We start from the raw sequence: 10282 nt of genomic DNA on the forward strand, positions 1-10282 counted from the left end.
ATTGATATTTTAAAAGGTGAAAGAAGAAATAAAATGAAAGTCCTTATTTAAAAAAAAATTGATTTTTCAAGGTTGAACTGCTGGGGCAACCGAGATGAGTAGCGATGCTTTAGGAACATTGGTGCAATGACTGAACGGGGTAAAAGAAATATGAAAAAAGCAAAATTGTGGGTTAAGGATTTTCCGTTTCGAGTGAGATTTTGTGTTTTTTTTTTTGTCTTTAGTGCGAGTAAAATCCGATTCGATTCAAAAAAGTCAATAAAATATTTAAAATTTAAATTAAATAGTTCGAGTTATTCGAATAAACTCGAACGAAAACAATCAAAATTTTTAATTTAACTTGACTATGAATTACACAATTCGAATTATCCGAAAATCTAAATAAGAAAAGATAAAACTACGTTGTTTTGATAAATGTTTACCCATCAACCTTACTTATACAGTTAAATAATCTTGTACTTTGTTTACCAGTTAAATAATCAGTCCGTGTAAACACGACATTGAGTATAAATAATAGGATTCGTTAACTCGACTTGAAATTTTTTGACTCGATTCGAAAAGAAATTCAAATTGAGTTTGGTTGCTAAAATAGGATTCTCAACTCAACTAACTCCAAATTTTTTGACTCAACTCGATGCTCACCCCTGATGTCCCTTTATCATAGAAATTAACTCCCTTTTTATAGTAAAAAAAACTTAAAATTCTAGATTAATCTAACTTAATGATTTAATCAATCTACAAGATAATACTAATTAATCTAAATAAATAAAAACTATTTATAAAATAATACTAATTCATCTAACTCGTAATTAATTAATAACAATATTAATAAAATCCACAAATATCCTACTATAAATCTAATAATAATCATCCTATTCTAATAATTATCCTAAAATCCTAGTCTAAATAATAAATAAATAAATACGTTTATTTAACTAAACTTTAAAATGAAAATGTTAACTACACAATTAATCCCTCACTTAAATATGAAATTTTAAATTAACCCTAATATAAATCAAAGTTCAATTTAATATTGGAGTTAAATTAAAATTCAAATAAACTCACAATATCACAACTTTTTATTATAATATATTTCTTTTTCGACTAATAAATTCAAATTTATTATGACTATCAAAACTTTTATTTTAATACAACTACCCTGATAATTTTTTCAACTTTTAAATTGATTATAACTATTTTTAAATGTCAATTCAGTAATATTATGAAAAAAATGGTATTCTTGTTGGTTTAAATTTTTTCTAAACTCGTGTTTTTATATATATTATAGATAAATTATATCATATATAAAAATAACATAATATTTTTTAAGTCCAAGCTCAACCCATTTTTTAAACGGGGCTAATTTTTTACCCAAGTCTATTTTCGAGCATAATATTTTTTTCTCAAACCCTTCAAATTTCGAATAAACTCTTAAGCTTAAACGAGTGAGCTAACCCGTGAAGAAGCCTAAATCAACTTAACATGATCATTTAAAAAAATTGAACTTAATATTTCATAAGAAATGAGATATTCAATCTTACCAATAACATTAAATTGAATAAATAGTTACAAGAAAAGCAAATGAAATCATCACAAGTCTCCCTACCCCCTAGTTGATATCTGAAATAAGAAATACTAGTATTGGAGTGTCCTCTAAATTATCTTATTGACATGAAGCATGGATCTGAATTTGATTAGTCAGCCACTCAGCAAATCCAATTGTATCAATCAGCAAAAAGAAAAATCTTTAAGGAGAATCCAAACACGATTAGCAATAGTGTATTGGGGGAAACAGACATCAAACAATAATAAGCATCAACCATCATCCCAACTAAAAAGATGAATATTTTAGTGGGCACCCATAAGAACATTACTACGAGAGAGAAGGAAAGCCAGCAAAAGAGCTCCACTTCTAAACTTCTAAGCTTTGTAATGGGGTCCCCTCCCCAGAAAAAAACACATCGTTTTTCAGTAAAACATACCATTGTTCTCACTTGATTAGTAAGTGTTTATATCTCATAGAAAAGACACAAGAATGTCAGGTGGAGGTTAGGTCCTAGAGGTCACACAGGCTACTGTTAAACGACTGCTGATTTAATATTATATATGTCATCTGTCTTGTACACCTTGTTGCTTATTGCTTGTTGCTTGCTTGCGCTCTTTCTTTTAGCACAATTTTTAGAGTCTTCTCTTTGGTTATACTTGTTGAGAAATCACCACTTTGATGCTGCACCTATTTGATTACAATTCCCTCATTTTTTTCACATCACCAAACTCAGTTCCGTGACTATAGAATTACTTGTTTCTGTTTGTCTTGTTGTTTTCCAGAGAATAATGGTATATGGCTTTCTGACTTTGGGTGCTTCTCCTTTCTTCCCTTTTCGCTTCCTTATCACTTCTCTGAGTTCGTCGGGTGGTTAACTATGTCATCTTTTCTTCATATCTGATACAAGTTCCAAGAAGAAAGAAAAAACTCTTGATTTGTGGTTAGTTTGGGTCATGGCAGTTTGCTGTGATCTTGAAGTTGATGTTAATGGAGAGGAGACTTTCCTGCTAGACAAGGTATCTTAATTCTGTTCTTCAATTTTTCTCAAACTTTGCTTATAAAGTTGTATTTTTCAAGGGAAAAAGGATTCTTTTTTTCTTGCTTTCTCTTTAGAATGGCAGCATTTCATTCAATCATGTTGTGTTCAATTTGATGCGCTACACCAAACAAACAAAATGAAATTTTTGGATGACCTCTTCTGAAAACTCTTGTCTTGTTTCTACAGTGTAAGAAACGTGGTGTAATTTTCAGTTGCACCTCCAACATTTAATGCCCCTCCTATAGTGGGTCATGCGTTCTTACCACTTTTCCATCTTTCCTGAGAGTCACACTGTTCACGGATTTTGCAGGAAGTGTTTTACGGCTTTCTTGTTTTCGTCTAGGCATTTATTGCTGCTGCTTGGGGGTGCTTTCATTCTTCGAGTCTTGGTTTGTTTTTATTCAGCCATCTTTTAAGAAAGGCCGAGGGTTGCTTTCATGGCATTGATTACTCTTCATTTCCCTGCATTGCTGGGTTGATTACATGCCCATGAAGATTCTTACGAGAAAGTGATTGAGGACCGTCTTTACAATAATTCTCCACTTGTTTGTCTGTTTGTTTGTCACCTTTAGCTGTTCATTGCTAGAGTGTTATGAAATTTGTTTTTTACATTTCTGTACAACACAATATCTAATTCTGTTTTTGGCTGGCATTGGCAGAAAATTATTTGTTCATTCTCGGGCAGGTTAAGCAAATTATTTGATAAATCCACAAATGCCAAGAGAAATAAAGTGATATTCCGTGACTTTCCTGGAGGGGTAGAGAATTTTGAGCTTATTGCAAGGTTTTGTTACAACAATGGGAAAATTGACATAAATCCTTCAAATGTTTCCTTGTTATATGTTGCTGCTCAATTCTTGGATATGAACAATTCCGTATCAGGAAACCGTAATCTAATAGAAAAAACAATGAAATCCATTGAAGAGATCAGCTACTGGACATGGTCTGATCTTTTGGCCACTTTGAAGCATTGCCAAGATTTACAATCTTCGGGTATAGTTGAAAGATGCTTGGATTCACTTGTTGGGAGGCTGGCCATTCCTAGTGAAGCAAGTCCTTGTGCATCTACTTCTTCTCTAGATAGTCCTGGGTTTTGGCTTTCGTGCGATACCAAAAGTACCAAGAGTTTGAAAGACGGCTTCTCTCAAGCAACTTGGTGGTTCGAAGACCTTTCAATTTTGAGTCCCGATATGATCGAAATGCTGATAAAATCTATGGTTTCTCGGAAGTACAATCATGTAATCATCGGTCGGTTCCTCTTCCATTACCAGAAGTCAAAGTTTTATACTGCATCACCAGATGAGAAACACCAAGTTTTAGAAACCGTGATTGATATGCTCTACACTCTTGATACGAATTCTATTTCATGCAAGAGTTTGTTCAGAATTTATCGAGTGGTGCTAAATCTGAACATAAGCAAAAATAGCAGGAACAAGTTGGAGTGTATGATAGGTTCTCAATTGGATCAAGCAACATTAGATAATCTGCTAATTCCATCTCCTTATGGGGCAAGCTATTTGTATGATGTGAATCTAGTTCTTAGGTTTCTGAAAGCATTTCTTTGTGGAGGAGACCAGCAAGTATCTCCGATGCGGATAAAGAAGGTTGGCAGCTTGATGGATATGTATATAGCAGAAGTAGCTCCGGATCCTTGTCTAAAATCATCCAAGTTTCTAGCTTTGGTTGTGGCCCTGCCGGATTCTGCAAGGGACTCCTCGAACGGACTATACCATGCCATTGACATTTATTTGGAGGTAGTACTTTGATCTCCTTTATACAATTTCCTTATAAACATGCAACATAATCGAATTATTAACCGCCTAAAGATAACTCCATTATAATATTCATGTGCATGTGGATTAAATATGGTTTTAGTAGGTGCATGCAGGGCTGAGTGATGAAGAAAAAATGAAGATATGTTGTGCCCTCAACTATGAGAAACTCTCTACAGAAGCTGGCATACACCTTTCTCAGAATGCAAAATTTCCATCGAAAAGCGCGGTGCAGGCCCTCATTTCCCAGCAATTGAAGCTTAAGAACTTACTACAGGGCACTAACAATACTAAGCTTTACACAAATTCCCCTTGCAATTTCATTGAAACCAAAGGAAAGGCAAAGAAAGATGAAGCATGTGAACCAACTCTTTACTCTGAAAGACTTGACATCTCAGTTGACAATGAAAAGCTTAGAGAACATTTACAAGGGATGCAATGTAGGGTGATGGAATTGGAGAAGGTGTGCAAGAAAATGCAGAGCGAGATGGCCAAAATCATGAAATCAAAAGCAGCAGCCCACAGTAGCAGTGCAAGATCATTGCCTAGACTCTGCTCATGAAAGGAAATATGTACAATCTCTGTATCTCTTCATTATTTCTTTGCTTATGTGTAGCATTGAGGTACGACTTTTTGCCCTGGCTGTTCCTTCAGATTTTGTTAATTACAGTTTTTCTTTCATTTTCTGCCCATATTGGGGTGATTCAAGAGTAAGAATTTTATTATTTATGGCCTCCCTATCCATAAATAGCTACTTGCGAAATGTTATTGTTCACGCAATCATGTGGATTGGTCGTTGGTACCAATACAATTCTAGACTAATTGTGAATGCGGAAGGAAATGAGATTAGATAGAAAGCTACGGAGGAAGAAGAAGAAAGTTATACGAGTTTAAAAGCCTTTTACTTTATTAGCAGGCTAGACATTAAAATTTTTCCAACAAACAAACATCTTCCCAACAGCATCACACTCCAATAGAAATCAGGTTCTTTTTTAGCACAAGTCGAGAAATCATTATAGAACAATTTTCAAAGCTTTCAACCCGAAATCTCGATGGCTTTGACATCAGGTTTCTTCACTTCCTGCTTAGGAACAGTGACAGTAAGAACCCCATTATCCATGGAAGCTTTCACCTGATCCATCTTCACGTTCTCAGGCAGCCTGAACCTCCTCATGAACTTCCCACTGCTACGTTCAAGCCTGTGCCAGGTGTCGTTCTTGTCTTCCTTCTCCACATTCCTCTCACCACTGATTTGAAGCACCCTGTCGTCTTCAATCTCCACTTTCACTTCCTCTTTCTTGAGGCCAGGGAGGTCAGCCTTGAACACATGGGCTTCAGGGGTTTCTTTCCAGTCCATCCGGGCGTTCACGAAAGCAGAGTTTTCCGAGTTACGAGTTGTGAGTGAAGAAGGGAATGGTAAGTCCTTGAAAGGATCCCAAAGGTCCAGAGAGAAAGGATCCAAGATGCTGCTGCCCCTACGATTGCCAAACAAACTTGGGATCATCGCCATATCTTTATTTCTTGACAAAGAGTAGCTGAATGCTGATGAAATCGCTTGGAATCAACTTCTTTTTTGTTGAGGTAGGATGCGCAGGCCTGCTCAGTATTTATAAGCAGACAAGAATCTAGCACTTTCTCATATCTGCGTTTGAATTGAGCCTAAACAAACAAACTTGTGTTTTCCTGATAATTCAAGAAGGCTTGAGAATGGTCTAGACTTTTTATTCCACCTGCTCAACATCCACATCCTATATTGGGGACGAGGCCCAAAATTTTCAAATTGGGCCTCAATTTTCGGTTTCTTTTTCCAGATATTACTGTTCAAAATAAAAAATTGGCTAAATACATTATACATTTTTTAGGCCATATTCCCCCCCCCCCCTTTTTTTTTTATCTATACCATTAATAAAACTTTTAATTGAATTGAAGTCACGGGTTAATCAGATATCATCTCAATCAAGAAATGACTAGTATACCATTTTTTAAATGATTATTATTATTATTTTGATAGTCTTTTGTCTTTTATACTTTTATATAGTTTTTAAATACTAAAAGAACTAAAATTAACACGCGCACGGATTGAAGGATTTAACTTGTGTTTAATAGACTTATAAACAAATTCTTTACCATTACACTAATAATAATTCTAAGTAAGCTTTAAAAATTAATTTTTAATTGACATTGCATATGCGTTATTATTATTAGTTTCAAATCTTACGTTTCATTATTTATTGTATGTTATTTTTAAACATACACTTATGTTCTAAACACGAGGTTTCCACACGCATACGCTTGTGATAAAATTTTTAGTTTTAAATAGGCCCTTAAGAAAAGAAAATGAAAAAAAAAATACAATAAGAGTGTTTTTACCTCCAACTAGGGATGACAATAGAGTGGGAATGAGGTTGAATGTTACTAAATCCACATTGCTCCAGAGTTGGTTCTATTTGCTCCATCACCTATCTTGTAGCACTAGAGATGTATAATATTGAAGGCCACTACCACCTTCATGAATGTTGGATGCATTCATCCATGTTTTCCTCTACCCCGCTTCACTTTAATTTAATTATTACTATTTATCTATAAAATTCTTTTATCCTTTTAAATAAAACTAAATCTTTAAACATAATTCTTAAAAAAAAAACATATGAATTTTCTAACACATAATTACATTTTTACCCTCTTAATAATTATATATATACAAGGATAAAATAATAACTTCATATAGTGAAATGGGATGGGGCGGGGCGGGTCAAGCAATTTTCATAACAACTCCATATCCATTGTCCAAAAAAATAATTTGTCCCACCTCACATCCATTTTTCAAAAGAAAAAAAATTACTCCATTTAGAATGAATCAATTCAGAATCTTTCGTATTATTCGGCTTTCACCATCCCTATCTCCAACCCTAAGTAAACACAATCAATTAGACTAAAATATTTTTGTATTTTATCTATTAAAAATATGTTTTATAATTAAATTTAAATAAAACGTTTTATATTTTATAATTAAACTTGGATATATAAAATTTTGAATCAAATTGACTTAAGATAAAGAATTAATTTCTCTGCTCAAATCCACCCATCAGAATGGAAGTTACGGGCCACCTAGATGGAGAGAGGTGTGATTTATAGGATAAGAAGACAATGACCCTACCCGACCCATATACGCGAACCAAGTTGTTCAAGTCATGGGCCTAGAAATGCATCACCAGCAACAACAAAGATAAAAGGGTTCCGTTCGATTTGATTTTGCTCTTATATCTAACCCCCACGACCCAACAACCACCTATTGATTCTCTCCTTTCCTTTTCATTTCTAATGACTAATATTGATTATACAAAAATATAATTTGCAATATTCAATCTCATGTGGTATAGAAATGTTTAAATTAAAGACTAGAATTTCTAGAAATTCTATTGCATAAACATTACATATTTAAAATATAGGGATGTGTTTTAAAATAATATGCAACAATTAATGAAACATATGGTTTGAAACTAATTAATAATAATACATGCATCGTTTAGTTATGAGATTTGTCTGCCACTTGATGGTTGTCGTTGGCTTTTGTCGCACTTTCAGCATCTTTCCTTTCAGTGGATTCATTATAGTGCTAATTGTTGGGATGAAACCAAACTCGACAAAACAACATAGAAGCACAATTGGTGTTCTTTCAATTCCAATAAATCAAATTGGTAATTATGGCAAACCCAATAACACAATATATCAACAATAAATGTAAATCAACCACAATATCACAAAATAAAATAAAATAAATCGAGACACAATTTTTATGTGGAAAACCCCTTTAAAGCAAAGGGTAAAAACCATGGGACATTGTAAGTCCATCAAAATTTTCACTATAATCAAAGTCTTCTACAAAATCACAACCAAGCAAGAATAAAGAGTATATAACTCAAACAATGCTATCAACAAATAATCCCAAGCATATTTTAAGAGAAAAGTTGAAAATATCACCAATAATAGGATGACTTTGAAAGTCAAAAACCTGAAGCTACAGTACCCAAAATGAAAATTGGATTGTACACTTTAAAGATCTTCAGGTCTACTAGCTATCGTAAAAATATCAGCTCCATTGAACATTGAATGGACCTCCGATCAAAGAAAATACAAAAGTTGATTTGTGTAATAAATGTTATTTTGCTCTCCCACTTTTCTCTCTTTTTCTTTGACTTGTAGCGCATGCACGCACATTTTTTTAGCCTTGCTCCTAGACGCATGGGGGAGGCTTACGAAAAGATGATGTGTTGTCGGGTGGCAGGGGAAGATGGTGTGTTGGGAGCTGAAGGCAATGCTACAGTGGCAAGGTTAATTGAGGGAGTGTTAAGGACATTCAAGAGTTGGGTAAGGGCTTCCATTGGGGGTCATGGTTGGGCGAGTTGACATTTTAGTTTGGGTTGGCAGAAGTTCAGTGTTGGTGGTGTCATTGCCATTCATAGAATTGAGGAATTGGCGGGATTATTTTTGTTGACAAGGTTCTAAGTAGCATCATTCTGATTTTGAGACATTATTTCTCCATGTTCATTGCACAAATTGTTGATACCGAGTATAATAAGGGAGGAGATTAGGTTACGGTAATGGAGGTTGGTTCACCTATAGAAGTTGAGAGTTGGAACAAGGATAATAGGACGGGTTGATTGGGGTCAAATGCAAAATAACTTTAAGGTGTTAAAAGATCGACGCCCTATTCATAGTTTTTTAAGATATTTATATGAGGGATCCCTTTATCCATTGGTATGACAAGACTAACTAAGCATTCGATCCCGTTAAATGCGTAATGGCTAATCATAAGAATGTACTGTGAGATTCTATAAAAATGAGATAGCCAAGCCTAAATAGACTCTTTGTTGTCTTGAAAGTGTATTCATATTAGGATATCATTTTCCTTTAAGCCTAAGTGGTAGGATCCATTCGAAGTAGGACATGGTCATGCTTAGGAAGTCAATGCGGGGTCAACGATACCTCTTGGGATTGACACGTGTTTTCATGACAGAATGATATAATAATTTTAAAGCGTCACACTAATAAATTTTATAAAAGAATAATGTTAATAATTGAAACTAAAGTTTAAAATTTGAAAGCAGATAAGTTAAATTCCTAAAAATAAAAATATAAAACTAAAAATTTCAAACATACTTTGACGTACTATTGCCTGAATAGGGTGATTTGATTTCCTATCCATATGGGCTAAAAAAAAAAAAAAACAATATCTGTTAAATTTAATAAAATTATATATATATATATATACCAGATTTTTTGTATTTTTAAAATGAAGGCGGCCTCAACTCAACCAATCTAAGAGCTGAGACCAAGATAACATAATAAGGTTGGAGTTATAAATAATCTGAAATGTCCCTGCTACCGACGGCAGGGGAAAGGGATGCCGGTCCGCCCCCATTTTTTTTTTTTAATATAAAACTTCAACTCCTACCGAGTTATGATATTCGTAAAAGATTCCTAGTGTTACACACCAAATCATCTATTTTTATTTTAATTTAGTATTATAATAAGGATACTATAATTTGTTCATCAACACCAAAATATATCATTTTTAATATATATACGAAATATATATATATTTATAGGTTTAAAGTTCCAGAAAGCTCTTAAATATTTCTCAAGAAAATCAAATATAGATGTTTTGCCATCTCATGGTCTTGAGGGTTGAATTGTAGTTGTATATTGACTCATTTGAAACAAAGTGAGAGCTGTATATTAAAATTGGGTAGGAAAAACATTTGTTTCTTAAGAAACTAGAACAAGATAAGATCATCACGCCCTGGCCCTGGAAACAGATATGATAACAGTTGGTTCCAAATGATTTGCTCTCTGTTTGATTGGGATTGTATGAAATAAGCTGCTGTCTGATTAAATAATCCGATGGAGAAAATAAATAGGTGG

General features: G+C 33.7%; 2 protein-coding genes across 4 annotated transcripts; one reads left to right on the forward strand and one right to left on the reverse strand.

Moving 5' to 3' along the window:
• Nucleotides 1-1851: 1851 nt before the first annotated feature.
• Nucleotides 1852-5137, forward strand: LOC105764167 (BTB/POZ domain-containing protein At3g22104). 3 transcript variants are annotated; one of them, XM_012582679.2, is made up of 4 exons: nucleotides 1852-2001; nucleotides 2329-2562; nucleotides 3245-4339; nucleotides 4464-5137. In XM_012582679.2, the coding sequence occupies exons 2-4, from the start codon at nucleotides 2500-2502 to the stop codon at nucleotides 4917-4919; spliced, it is 1614 nt and encodes a 537-aa protein (XP_012438133.1). In that variant the 5' UTR covers nucleotides 1852-2001; nucleotides 2329-2499; the 3' UTR covers nucleotides 4920-5137. The 3 variants fall into 3 exon arrangements, with proteins under 3 accessions (XP_012438133.1, XP_012438134.1, XP_052481730.1); XM_012582680.2 differs by lacking the exon at nucleotides 1852-2001 and having other exon boundaries at nucleotides 2027-2562; nucleotides 2896-4339; XM_052625770.1 differs by lacking the exon at nucleotides 1852-2001 and having other exon boundaries at nucleotides 2027-2562; nucleotides 2929-4339.
• LOC105764169 (17.3 kDa class I heat shock protein) lies at nucleotides 5098-5998 on the reverse strand. The gene has a single exon (XM_012582683.2). It carries the CDS (start codon nucleotides 5865-5867, stop codon nucleotides 5394-5396), a length of 474 nt encoding a protein of 157 aa, XP_012438137.1. The 5' UTR covers nucleotides 5868-5998; the 3' UTR covers nucleotides 5098-5393.
• Between the last annotated feature and the right edge of the window lie 4284 nt (nucleotides 5999-10282).

The sequence above is a fragment of the Gossypium raimondii genome, chromosome 12 (genome assembly GCF_025698545.1).
Source record: "Gossypium raimondii isolate GPD5lz chromosome 12, ASM2569854v1, whole genome shotgun sequence".
Lineage (NCBI taxonomy): Eukaryota > Viridiplantae > Streptophyta > Magnoliopsida > Malvales > Malvaceae > Gossypium > Gossypium raimondii.

Excerpts from the sequence above, each read along its gene's own strand:
- LOC105764167 (XM_012582679.2), top strand. The coding sequence starts at position 2,500 with ATGGCAGTTTGCTGTGATCTTGAAGTTGATGTTAATGGAGAGGAGACT. Across the intron at positions 2,563-3,244 it reads AGACTTTCCTGCTAGACAAG|AAAATTATTTGTTCATTCTC; the intron begins GTATCTTAATTC and ends TGGCATTGGCAG. Across the intron at positions 4,340-4,463 it reads CCATTGACATTTATTTGGAG|GTGCATGCAGGGCTGAGTGA; the intron begins GTAGTACTTTGA and ends TGGTTTTAGTAG.
- LOC105764169 (XM_012582683.2), bottom strand. The coding sequence starts at position 5,867 with ATGGCGATGATCCCAAGTTTGTTTGGCAATCGTAGGGGCAGCAGCATC.